The sequence below is a fragment of the Heloderma suspectum genome, chromosome 4 (genome assembly GCF_057233095.1).
Source record: "Heloderma suspectum isolate Gila_16-S chromosome 4, 16-S_ref, whole genome shotgun sequence".
In the NCBI taxonomy this organism is placed as follows: domain Eukaryota; kingdom Metazoa; phylum Chordata; class Lepidosauria; order Squamata; family Helodermatidae; genus Heloderma; species Heloderma suspectum.
In genome coordinates, this window is record NC_139461.1 from 197,444,778 (window position 1) to 197,458,912 (window position 14,135).

At 42.6% G+C, this 14,135-nt stretch overlaps 1 protein-coding gene across 8 annotated transcripts in view; it reads right to left on the bottom strand.

Moving 5' to 3' along the window:
- DPYD (dihydropyrimidine dehydrogenase) overlaps positions 1-14,135 on the bottom strand; it is a 761,638-nt gene that overhangs the window by 232,382 nt on the left and 515,121 nt on the right. For all 8 annotated transcript variants that reach the window (XM_084851877.1, XM_084851875.1, XM_084851880.1 and 5 more), the window contains one exon: positions 5,202-5,270. In XM_084851877.1, the coding sequence (XP_084708003.1) occupies positions 5,202-5,270 (69 nt within the window). The remainder of the gene's footprint in view (positions 1-5,201; positions 5,271-14,135) is intronic.

Sequence of the window (14,135 nt, forward strand, 5' to 3'; positions counted from 1 at the left end):
ACTCTGAAGAGACCAATCATGAAAAATGTGATCCATCATTTTCCTCAAGCCTTCCCCTTCCTGTTGAGCTTCACAACCTATGCATGTGGGGTTGTTGTTATTTTTGTTATTTACTTCCATGACAAGTTGACCTTTAGTGTACATGGGCTGGCCTCCTGTGGAGACCAGACTACATACCCTCTAGGGCTTATGCACCTTGGAAGGTCACAAGTATTTGGCAGTGAGTTGTTTAACTTTTAAAAATGTTCTTCTTGTAGGCCTATAACATAGGAGGCAATGTTGAGAGTTTGGAAAGTTAGGAGTGATTTCGTGCTATGATTTTAATCAGATTTTTTTTAAAAAGAGAGATACATTATGTATTTAAATGCAGCAAAACTTCCATTTCTAAAGGTGTGAGGGCCAGATGGAATTGACAGGAAAATTTGTCATGGCCAGTGCTAAAATACTAAAGCAGAATCTTACAAAGTATGTTCTCCATTTGTCTCAAAAGAAGAACTTGGGGCAGAATCCAATGACACCCATCTGCTAGCAGAGCTGGCTGCTGATTCGGATTTGTGCACAGCCAGCCCTCTGCAATCCCATTCCGCAAGCAGCCCCTACTGCTGCTTGCAGTCCAGTTTAGCACTTCCAGGGGCAAGTCCTGAATGACCAGAAACAAGCATATCCACTTGTTTCAGGTTGCCCCAGATGTGATAATTGCTGTTCCTCGAGTGGTAGGATCCGGCTGCGGAACAGAATTGGCAGGGCTAGCTGTGCACGGACCAGAATCAGCGGCCAGCTCCACTAGCAGATTGGCAGTATTGAATTCTGCCTTTGGACAGCACCACAGTATTATGGATGCAGCAGTGAACAGGTTCCTCCAACAGCTGGGGTGGGGTGGGGATTTCCGCTTTCAGCAGGGGGAGAACAAGATTCAGCAGTACGTTATCAGACATTTGTTGTGGCGATTTCCATTTTCATATCTCCTAATACCTACAATAATGTTATCAGCAAAAGACAACCTGCTTTTAAAGTAAACCTGTTTTGAAGCAAAGAGACTTGTGCCTTTGCATGAAAACTAGTACATAGGCTGAGATCAATGGTCACACATTTGCCCTGATCTAGCAAGAGCCATTCCATGCACATGGAGAAATACTCCTGAAAATGAATGTTAAATGTACAATTCCCCAGCTTGATCCATCAGTCAAGGCTGTGTGTACTTAGCTCTGGTTATGTATTCTGAACAAAGCTGACCAGCTGTTTAGGTGCTGGACATTAGGTCATTAATTTTCAGGTCTATCTAACTGGAGCTATGCAGGCATAGCTTTAGGGGCTGCACACTCTCAATATGGATTGGGTCCAGTGCATAGAACCAGTGAGATGGTTCCTCAGGGATAGTCATATGTAATCTGAAAAACAGAGGGGTGTCCCTCCATTGAGACAATGTCGGTGCTGGAGATGACAAAGCAAAACTATTACTAATATTTCACTTCATTTCTTTAAGGATTTATGGTCTGATTCCTTTCTGTGTGATATTAAAATATACTTGTTTAAATCTTTCAGATTATTCTATAATAGGTTAGCCTATTTTTGTTTCACTTGAAAAATAATAATAAAAGGTTTGCAATCCAAGGGTTTGTTCACACATGCATCTGCAATGCTTGATCTTTCAATATGACCAAATCAACTTATATCCCCATACCAAAAAAGGGAAGCACCAAAGAATGTTCAAACTATTGAACAGTGGCACTGATTTCACATGCCCGTAAGGTAATGCTCAAGATCTTGCAAGATAGACCCCAGCAATTCATGGAACGAGAATTGCCAGATATACAAGCTGGGTTTAGAAAAGGCAGAGGAACTAGAGACCAAATTGCCAATATCCGCTGGATAACGGAGAAAGCCAGGGAGTTTCAGAAAAACATCTATTTCTGTTTCATTGACTATTCTAAAGCCTTTGACTGTGTGGATCATAACAAATTGTGGCAAGTTCTTTGTGGTATGGGGATACCAAGTCATCTTGTCTGCCTCCTGAGGAATCTGTATAACGACCAAGTAACAATGGTAAGAACAGACCACGGAACAACGGACTGGTTTAAGATTGGGAAAGGAGTACGGCAGGGTTGTATGCTCTCACCCTACCTATTCAACCTGTATGCAGAACACATCATGCGACGTGCTGGGCTTGATGAAGCCAAGGCTGGAGTTAAAATCGCTGGAAGAAACATTAACAATCTCAGATATGCAGATGATACCACTTTGATGGCTGAAAGTGAGGAGGAGCTGAGGAACCTCATGACGAAGGTGAAAGAAGAAAGTGCAAAAGCTGGGTTGCAGTTAAACCTCAAAAAAAAACCCCAAGATTATGGCAACCAGCTTGATTGATAACTGGCAAATAGAAGGAGAAAACGTGGAGGCAGTGACAGACTTTGTCTTTCTAGGTGCAAAGATTACTGCAGATGCTGACTGCAGCCAGGAAATCAGAAGATGTTTACTTCTTGGGAGGAGAGCAATGACAAATCTTGATAAAATAGTGAAGAGCAGAGACATCACACTGACAACACAGGTTTGCATAGTTAAAGCAATGGTATTCCCCATAGTAACCTATGGCTGCGAGAGCTGGACCATAAGGAAGGCTGAGCGAAGGAAGATAGATGCTTTTGAACTGTGGTGCTGGAGGAAAATTCTGAGAGTGCCTTGGACTGCAAAAAGATCAAACCAGTCCATACCCCAGGAAATAAAGCCAGACTGCTCACTTGAGGGAATGATATTAAAGGCAAAACTGAAGTACTTTGGCCACATAATGAGAAGACAGGATACCCTGGAGAAGATGCTGATGCTTGGGAGAGTGAAAGGCAAAAGGAAGAGGGGCCGACCAAGGGCAGGATGCATGGATGATATTCTGGAGGTGACAGACTCGACTTTGGGGGAGCTGGGGGTGGTGACGGCTGACAGGAAGTTCTGGCGTGGGCTGGTCCATGACATCATAAAGAGTCAGAAGCGACTGAATAAATAAACAACGATAACAAATTTGGAGCTGAACTTCTGCCATTGAAACATGATTATTTGGAACTGTGGGCTTCTGCCATTGAAACAGATTGTATATCAGGTTATACAAAATCTCTGTGTTTGATCTTGGGTGATTCTCTCTTGACATGCAAACCATCATTTAATCTTTCAATCAAGGTAGATAAGCTTTTTTGGAATCAGAATATTTTGGAATGGAGAAAAAACACGTGTAAATCAAGGTGATGTGATTCATTGTCATGTAATCCAATATTAAATGTTCATGGTGAATGTTACCAACCCACATTGCTATGGTTAGTTCTTTCATGCATTGCCTCCTCTCTTTTGTTTTCCAAAGCTGTTAGAGAAAAGCAAGCAAGGCCACCCCCTTGATTCCTCCACACCTTTGCCACAATTATTGCAAAACTGCAAATAGCACAAAGATACAGAAATCTCTCTCTCTCTCTCTCTCTCTCCTGTGTTGCATAACGGTAGTAAAAAACGTATCTTGTAGGATCATATCTGGCATTGTTCTTTCTTAATGGAAAGCAAAATGAGGAACAGACTACGTTTGCTCACAAATGCTGTAGTTCTCCACAGAGTAAAATCACACATATGAATCACCCCGCTTTGAAATCAACAAAACCAAGGTGCATATAAAAGGTGGCCAGGATACCAGCCAAAGTGTTTTAAAACCTTCTATGGTGATTTGAAAAATAAAGATCCTCTCTTATCGTCTCTTATGCTACAATCCTATACTCACTTACCCGGGACTAAGCTCCACTGAACAGAATGGCACTTACCTCTGAGTAGACACACCTAGGTTTGTACTGTTTTGCATTAAAATATTTAGATCAGGGGTTAGCAACTTTTGGGCCCATGGGCAGATTTGGAAATTTGAGAAACTGACCCCGGGCTCAACCATTAAATGGCTGTCATGGGTGGGCATGGCTGGTCACAAAGGACAAATAACCTGCCCAGAGGCATTCGTGGGAAATTGAGATGGAAGCAGCTAGAGGCTCCCACTTTGCTTTGATGCAATCTCAGCTGCCAGTAATAAAATACTAAATATTTTTAAAATAAAAATTGGGAGGACTAGGATGTCCTTGCGGGCACCAAGGAAGGTCTAGTGGCACATTTGTGCCCATGAGCAACATGTTGCCTACCCCTGATTTAGATGCACAATCTAATCCTATGCATGATTATTTCGAAGCAGGTCCCACTGAGTTCAGGGGAATAGGGCCTGTGTGCACATTCAGATGGTATCACTGACTCCCTGGACTGTACCATTTCATACTGCAGATAGGGGATTCCATATTTTGATGCCGCTCTATTAAAAAAAATCCCTCCTGCTCATAGAAAAAACATCAACAAGAACTCTTGGCTGAACTCATCATATACTGGTTTTTGATTGCAAGGAATTTTCCCCCCTGTGCATATGGAAGCATTCAAACATGCAAACTCCACCTGCATCCTACAGTGGTACAGTCCAGGAAAAATGTTCCTTATTTCAGGAAAATGGTTAGAATTGCAACCTCTCTTATATTGCAGCACCAATAAATTACTGTCTTACATTAAGTATTTCTTGCTCATCCCAGACACAGCTGTATTTTAAAGGTTGCCTTAAAAAAAAAAAGCTACAAATTCCAGGTCTCTGACCGAGATGTTTTCATTTGTGCAAGATGGTATTTATATTACAGGAAAACCAACAAACTGCTATTATGTGGCTTTACTGCTGCTTTTTGTTGTTGTTGCAAATCTGTATTAGAACCAGAACAGCATTAAACGAGCCTTTTATACTTTAAATATTCAAGAGTTTTATATTCAAAATTTCTTCTGGTGCTGTCAAACTAGAGTGCCTGAAGGCAAAGTAAGATCAAGTTAGGTTCTCAAAGGTAGAATTAAATTTTATCAGGGCATCCGTCATAATATGCAGGTTGCTTAAAATGCAAATAAAAAGTGTAGTGATTCAAAGGCTGAAGAATTTTTAGGTAGAGTGCAAAGTCCAGGAGACCATTTCTATGGAATAGATTCATTTAATTTACATTTCTATCATTTTAATGAAAATACAGAACAAACAAGCAATAATGGATATGTTTTAAACTCTCGTTTTTCATTTGAATTTCTTTTCTTTTTCAGTCTCTCTCATGGAATAAAAAAGTAAAATGGGAAAGAGAGAGAAAATAGGAAGAGAAAGCATATTAAGAGCCCATTACCTCAGCCATTTTTGAAAGTTCAGTCCAATCGTCTTTATTATAGCTGCACATGATGCTGGCGATGACAATCTGAAAAGATAAGTATTGGTTTATACAATGCTGTATCCCTGAATAATTCCTTCTGCATATATTGCTATGTGTTCACTTTCAAATCCCTGTTCCCTACAAACGTCTAGTGATCCTGTTTTGTTGTTGTAACTGCAGCATACAGCAGTCTTGGGAATTTAAAAAGTGACTATGGTCAAGTATGAGATGACTAGATAGCATCACCGATGCAATGAATATGAACTTGAGCACGCTCCGGGAGAGAGCGCAGGACAGGAAGGCCTGGCGTGCTATGGTCCATGGGGTCACGAAGAGTCAGACACAACTGAACGACTGAACAACAACAACAACAATGGTCAAGTATAACGAATGTTGAACGAATTGGGGGTTAAGAGGCATTGGACAAATGATATTTTAGCATAGCTGACCTGAAATCGGAGGAGCACCTAATGCCCCCAGTTCCATAAATCTTGAGACATGTAAGACAATCATGTCAGATATCAATTCCCCACATTCAACGTTTTAACAGCTAATCCTTTTAAACTCCTAAACTCAACAGCAGCTATAACTGGAATGCTGGGTGGGGGCAGAATTCAAATTAGGAGAATATAAAGTTGAACGTCTGCAAGCAAATTGGATTTAGGAAAATCTGTTTGAAAATTGTCTGTGCCCCCATTCCCATTTTTTTTTTAAGTACAACTGCATTTCCTGCTCAAAAACCATCTCCATGTAAGAAAAATGTAATGTGCAAAGCACCTTTAAATCTTTTAATATACACACAAAATAGTTTGTAGAAGCTACCACTTGGGAGATACATGGGAAATTGGCAGCAACCCAGAAGCACAGGAAGTCATTGCATCTCTTTAGGTATTAAAATTAGCATAGCCAGAGAAATGGTATTATTACCAGTCACGGGAGTTGTTCTTGTCTTGAACATATTTGAACTCTGCATAGAAATGTGAGAGACTTACAGCTACCCTCTCGCATGTCATGACCTTTTGGATCCACTGATTACACACTTCCCTTCCTCTAAACCAGCCTTCTCCAACCTGGTTACTGCACACAGTCATACATACATGCACACCTGAGCAGATTTAGGGTCAGGAGACACAGGCTCCTGTCTGTGGTACAAGGTTTGGGGAGCATTGGGGTCATGGGGTACTTGGCTATCAACTCCCCACTCAGCAGCTGAAACCAATAACAGAAACACTTCACCTACACTTAAAACTGGCAGTACTGACATACATAGCCAGGACTGTGTTAACTTCTTTAAAATGATTTGTGGGGAAGTTTACAACAGTGCACGTACAAAAAAAGGGATTAATCATGCAATCATGCACTGTCAGGATTCCTCTGTGGCCTACTGAATTCCCCAATAGCCAGATCAACACTCAGACAAAAAGGGCTGCTTCCCAAGACTTTAATTCCATTTACCCTAATGAGGCATATAGATCCTAATTACTAGAGACTCAGAGAAACTAAAAAGGAACAGCCATCTAGGGGTTCAAAGGGAAAGTATGTCAGTTGATCTCCGTTTGGGAAAAGGGCGGCAACTCTCTGAACTTAAGGGGTGGGAGGGGAAGATCTCCCCCTCTCCCGTGATGCTTCTGAGTGCAGCTGTTGACGTCGAGCCAATTGGGCTGAGCGCCAAAGCTCGGCCCCTGCGATCTCTCGCTTGTGCCTGCGTCTGCGCCTCACGTCTAGAAGCTCAGGTCGTCCTTCCCATTCCACACCTGGTTCGCTCTTCGCTGTCACTCCCAGAGATGTGAGAAGGGGGGGCTCCCCCTCCAGCTGCGCCTCTGAAGTCTGAGAGAGTTCCTCCCCCACAAGTTGCCTCTCTTCCTCAGAATCAGAGCTGCTTTGGGACTCTATGGGCTCAGATCCAACCCTGACACATACATGTTGTGCATTCAAAGTCATAAAATGGGCTATTCAGTGAAAAAGAAAGTGTTCAAAAGTTGAACAAGCAGAGCGGGCGCTGAAGATGTTCCTCCCTTTAGATGTCTTTGGTTTAGAGCTGGTCCTGCTACACACAAACTCTTATCTTCAACTGATAACAGTCCATACATATAATGGAGGGAGCAATCCCATGGCCACTAGACACTGTCAAGGGCCGTAGGATTTTTCGGTTTCTGGGAACCAAGGTCAGAGCCAGGGCTCCGAATGCAGTTCTCGGAAACCACACTTCCCACCCCCTCCCTCTTTCCTGCCCCCTCATAGCCAGTGCGGTTCCGTCTGCACTGGCTACATCTCTGCACTTGGAAACGGAGTGAGGAAAAGGGAGTGGTCCTGGGGCTAGGGTGGGAAGAAGACTGCAGAAGCCACATTATGCAGCTTCCTATGAGCCGTGTGGTCTCCTTCCCCCCACCCTCCCCAAAGCCATAGCTAGACAGCCAAAATCGGTCATCTAGCTGAAACTGCAGGAAAGCTGGAGCACGGAGGCGAGGACTCCAGAGGCTGCCAACTAATTCAAAAGGACTGCACCCTAAGTCAGATGTAGCCTACTATTATACCACAAAAACATTGTTAACATTTAGGGTTAACATTTAGGCTACATGTCTCTATTGTGTTTGCTATAGCATTCGTCTTTTGCCATTGCACCTCAGTATCTGTCTCAAATTGAGTGAGGCACAATGGCTAATAAATCTGCCACCTACTATAGTTTATTTGCTGGAGCAAATTCTGATTTCGTAGAAGTATGTTATTGTCTGTTATCTGACAGCAACAAAAGCCAGTGTCTTGTGTAGCTTCATTATGTGCATATGAGGGAGGAGTAGGTTTGTGTTCATAGCAAAATTATTTCAAAGATTTGGTTTAAACCTTCCAGGTGGGGATAATAATGATTGACAGTGCTGTCCAAAGGCCTTTGTTTTCAATAAGGGAAGGCAAGAAGAAGAAGGAGACAAATGTTTAATTGGATTACTGACATATGTACAGTTAAGAGAGTGGCTTAATTTGCAAATAACTTGGTTCTTAATGTACTTCCTGTTAACCAATCTTTCTATTTTTTATAGACACTTACAACTATTCACACCACTTAAAGCAGAATGATGGCATTTAAATGTGTATAGATCCAGTTTAGCCTACAATACAAGTCGGTCTGAGCAAAAGTAGGTTGCCTCAAGGGGTTTATATTCGGCTGCTTTATAATTATTGCACTGAAATATGTCTCCGAATTATCTTCTTTGCAATTGTAGTTGCCCTTGTTTTTATCAACGTTAAAATAATGTTGCTGTTCTTTCTGGCTTCAGTTCCACCACTCAAGGTCATTCAACCATTTTCTCTTTCTTTGTAGTATGTTGGACATCTTCCAATTGGTGGAAGCACCATGCAAATGCTGCTAATTCCAACTCTCATTCACTTTGTGTGTGTTTTTTATTGTGATGCTCCATTCACTGTTCCTACATGTGGAGCATACATGACCATTTCTTGTCCAAAAAACTGATGCCCTTCTTTGCCAAATATCCAGCCTTTCGCTTTGAAAGTAAAGGCCAGTGCACTCACTCTGAATATGGAAACAGCTATTGCAGATGCTGGGCATGGGAATGCGTCCTATCCTGATAGCTCCTCAGCCATCCTAATCATGTGCAGGACTCATATGGTGTTAGTACACCCTTCACATTATCACTATTTTATGGATCTGGCTGATTTCTAAGTCTGCAACTCTCCTCTGAAGAGGAATCACGATCAACAAGGCAACATTCATGTACAACAGTGATTTTCTGTAGGGCTCACTCCTACCACATGGACTCCATGTACCAGCAGGTGTGTGGAAGCCCAGATGATGGGGGTCAGTGCACAATCAACAATGCCAAATTTTGAAGGGATGGACCGGGCCTACAAGAGAAAATGACCCTTTTGAATCTAACCCAGATGCCAAACTGGGGAGCTCACTCTATAGGAATGAAGAAGGGGCCTGAGGGTTCTCTGCAGCCATATATCTAGCAAAGCCAGTCATGGAGTTATCCAGTCATAGAACTTAGCCATCAAAACTGTATAGAGGAACAGTGCTGGCCCAAGACATTTTGCTGCCTGAAGCAGAGGCCCCAGTTGCAACTCCCCCCCCACCACGGGCCAACACTTTAAAAACTCCTGCTGCACCAATCAGAACCAATTAATGCCTTCATCTATCCCCATCCCCCACCACGATGCTGCCCAAAGCAGATCATTTCATTCTCTGCACAGGAGGGCTGGCCATGCAGAGGAGGGTTTCCACATTTATTGCTAATGAGACTTCCCCTCAGTGCTAAGGAGGGGAGGGAGACAACCCAACTCCACTCAGTGACTTTTCAAAACGTTTTTTTTTTTAATTAGCAAGAGCAACAGAACACAGTCACCACTCTTAAATGACAGTAGCAAAAAGAAAGCATAAAACACACTAATGGTGTAATACTGTATGTGTCTAATCAGTAAGCTCCACTGAGTTCAAGTGGGCAGAACACTGCAGGCTAAAGAAAAATGCAGCCTTGTATTTAAGTACTAGCCTGGTAGCCATAGGTGATAAGGAATTGCATGTAGGCGAGCGCATGGAATTCCATGCAGTCAAGTGAGCGGTCTGGAATAGGAGGGACTGAGCACTCCATTTCTCCTCTGTACCTAGCAAACCAAACGACCCCTCCTTGCACCCAATGCAGAAATGCAGCTGTCCATCATCCCTCCTCTGCCAGCAGCATGCTTGCTTTTCCTTTCTTCTTCTTTTTGCAGCCGAGTATCTTTTCTGGGCTTATTTATAAGGCTATAAAAATGGAATGTGCTCTTTGTCTGCTCACTGCCATTTCCTGCTTCGGTATAGTTGGGATGGTAGTCCTACTTTGGGAAGTATCCACATCCTCTCTAGGAGCTTTTAGTTTAGTTTGAATGAGGCTACATTGTTATATCTTGTTACTGTAGGCCCCATCTCATAACTCTATTGTCTGTCACTGTTGCTGACTATCATTGTTTTATTCCACAGTGGCAATTGCCTTGATCAATCTGTGTTGGAATGGCAGTATAGAAATTTTGTAAAATAAAAAGAATCAATATAATGCACACAGTTCCTGCGTACAAATACAAGCAGTGCAGTGTAGGACCTGACCATGCAGAAACAGGCACCATACTGTCCGCACTGGCATACATGTGAATTGGACCTGGGATAGAAGGGTAAGAATGAGTCTCTTTCTTGCCTTGCTTAAGGTTTTCAGTGGCAGACTATGGAGTTTTATGGAGTCCCCCTTGTGTAGGACCCCTATAGGAAACGACTGAGCCCTCCCCTCCATCACCTGTTAGCACTCAGAGAGGAGTAGAGCATGCTGCGCATGTTACAATGTGCAGAGCCATTACCTTCAGTGGGAGACCTATCCTCTCCTCTGAGAGTGACAGCCAGTTGCTCTTCTCCTCTCCAAGGCCTCAGCTCACCAGCTACTTATGCTCTCAGCACAAAAAGCTTATGGGCACAGCCCCAGGGATGAGTTTCAGTATGGGAGACCCAGGATTGGAGTGGATTGTGTCAGAGATCTTTCCTTCATATGCTGTTCATGCAGTGAGCTTAGGACTCCAGCCAAAGTACCTCTTATAACAATACACTGATTTGTAAGAATTCGTGTGTAAAAATGAAGGAGGGGGAGTAGAATATGAAAAAAAACAAACTAGGACAACAGTACAAGAAAAACAAGCTTCTCTTGAAAAACAACGTTAGATATGCAAAACACGTTACTAGCATCTGCCATCTCCTTTTGCTATCCATGTATGAAAAGTTAACCTTTCTTGGTTTTTGGTTTTACTAACCACTGTAAACATTTTCTTGATTAAACACAATCAATCACTGCTGTGTGTCACATTTTATTCAACCTTGAAAATCACACAAGAGAAATAAAATGTCAATTATGCAAACAATATACTTTTATAATGCTTCATTTTTCGATGTTAAAGGCCTTCTAGAATTAGAGAACAGATGGAAGGTTATTTCAAAAGTATTTAGAAGTATGTTGAACATTCTTTTCAAAGCCCTGGGCTTTTAGCTCTCAATATCCAATATAACAATCGTACTTATTTAGAATTGGACAACAAAGGACCACTTAAATCTGCCACCCTGACTGCAGCGGTGAATCTGGAGGGGGCATTGATTAGGGAGGGGGCATATGTATTTCAAATGTTTTGGCATTGGCAGGGAAAGCTTGCCATGGCGGGAAGGGAAAGTGGAGGCTGCTTTTTTCTTTTGGGGGTTAGGGTAGGTATTTAGTTTTGTTGTTGCCTCTGATGGCAACAGCAGAAGCTCTTTTGAGCAGCCACCATTCCTACCCTCCCAGAATGCCCTTGAAATGACACTGCATAACATTCTGCATGGGGCATGGGCAGGCAGGCAGCTTGGCTCAAATGCTCAAAAAGGCTCTGCTCTTGCTGCCACCATAGCTGGTGGCGGAAATTACATTTTCCTCCTCACAGCCAAGATATGGGGGGAGGGAAGCCATTGCTATGCACCCAAACCACCATGGTAAGTGCTGCTCCCTTGACAAAATACTTCAAATTAGAATAATTGCATCCCTGAAACTGCACCCCAGTTTCAGGGCCCTGAATATTCTCTCTCTCTCTCTCTCTCTCACACACACACACACACACATTCAGTGAAAATTCCACCTTCAGTGATTTTCAGGACAGCCTTACTTTTATGTATTTAATTTTTATATTATATGGCTTACATCATACCAGCAACAGGATTCTAAAACAAGGGGAGGCCAAAAGCCCTTGTGTGTATTATATGAACACATGGTGGCGAGACAGGGGATGGTGCGTGGCCAATCTCCATGAATCTATAAGAAGGTCTATTTAAAAAAAAAAAAAAAAGCCCCCACAGAATCACTGTATATAAGAAGGGCTTTCTTTGTGGGGGGAGGATTCATGTATTTTCCAAGGAGACATGAACAGTTGTATATATAGTGACTCTCATACAAATACATGGAGATTGGCTGTGTGTAGGATGTGTGGATTTTGTTCAATCCATCTGTATGTGTTTCATGGATTGTCAGGCATCTTTCATTCCATCATCTGCTCACTGATGGAATCAGATTTTTTAAACCAGAATTTCGTTCTACCTGTGCTAATTTGCAGTAGTACTAATGTACACTTGAGCAAATGTGCGAAGTCATATTAACTACTGTGGATTAGCCCTTCTGCACAAGTGCATATTAGCATTCATGGGAATTAGTACAGTCCCCGCAAAAGTGAAACATTGGTCTGCAAGCCTGCAGAATCCACGTGACTTGGAAAAAGGAGGTTGGATACATAGAAATCTGAACTCATTTTCATTTATTTCAGATTTTTCTGACATCCTTAATTGTGTGTGACCCGATCCTCTCTCCATATGTTCATATAATGTTTGAAAGAGGCTAAAATATAACTTCTATTATATTAAAAAAAAAATAGAAATATATAGGGTTAGATCCAGCAGTATGCTTCCGCTAGGGGAAAACCTTTTCTGTTCATCTAACTTAGCGGAAGAGGGCTGTGTGAGAGAAGTGATCCCTTATCCAGAGCCTTTTTTTTTTTAGTTTGTAGTTTAATAAAGACTTTGCACAAGAACTTTCTCAAGATCTTCTTATACTCTAGTAAAATGTATATGCAACAACCTGTATCTTACTTATTTATCATTTGCCTCACAGTGTAAAACAACCCCTGCTACACTGTCGTGCTGCACTGTGAGAAGTCTTATGCTAACTTGCACAAGTAGGGCTCCACAGGGATGGCCCCAAGACATTAAGGGCTTTGAATGTTAATACCAGCGCTAAGAATCAGCCCCAGAGATGGACAGGCAGCTAGTGCAGCTAGAAAACTACTGGAAAAATGTGATCTTGTTAAGGTCGCAAGTAGGGATGGCGTGGATGCCCAACTGGGTCCAGGAGTCTGTTGGGCTCCCTATGCCCACCTGCACCCCTGGACCACACCTGCCGAGCCTCTGGCCTCGCTTGCGCCCTCCCGGACATTGCCCATACTCACCTAGACCCATCTGCGAGTGCCCACCATTTTGCCGAGTTTATTTTTACAGAAAAAAGGAGGACATTAAAAATGTGCATATTTCAATATGTGCATATTCGGGCTAGGAAAGCTTGATATACACAATATTAGAGGCTGTGTGGGCAGAAGAAGATTGGGCAAAGCCAGGAACCAAGTATTTGCTACTCTTCTTGCCCACAGAACAGCCTATCAATGGCAGGTTCAGGAACAGGAAGGAGAACCTGATGCCCTAACTTCTGAAGGGAGCTGGGAGTGGGGAGCTTCACAAGCACAGCTGAAAGTACCCAAGGGGGCTTTGTGCCCATGGGTGCCATGTTGGAGACCTCAGTAATAAAGTATTATTAGAAGTTGCTCTGTTGGAACCCATATGAGGTGGCCTTGTGAAGAGGCTTAAGGTCCCTTCCAACTCTATGATTCTATGAGAGAGAAGGCAGTTCTATGCAGTATAGTGCTCCAATCCTGAGTGCAGTGACAGGCCCCTGTCTCAGAGATGTAGCAACATTGTCTGAGATCTTGTGCCACAAAATAATAATTAGAAGTACCTCAGCAATAATTATTCAGCTAATTTTTAGAGCCCTAACACTCCTACTCAATAGATACGCATAGCTGAGGGTTGAAACAGTGTTGTGCCAATTTTGTCATAGCAACGTCCTTGACTATAGTTAACTAGACATTTAGAGCTACAGCGCTGCATCCTTTGGTGCCCAGGTGGAGCTCAAGATATCATTACATGACCGGATATCATGACTTGCACTCGTGCAACAATAAAATGCACCCAGTCCTAAGTACTGGTTTACCAATAAAGTTTCCACAAACATTGGCAGCAGTGGGGAGGGGAGAATGGATGACCCAAAATTAATTCCAGAAGTGAACTGAAGGAGTCTGTTTTCAGGATCCATTTCA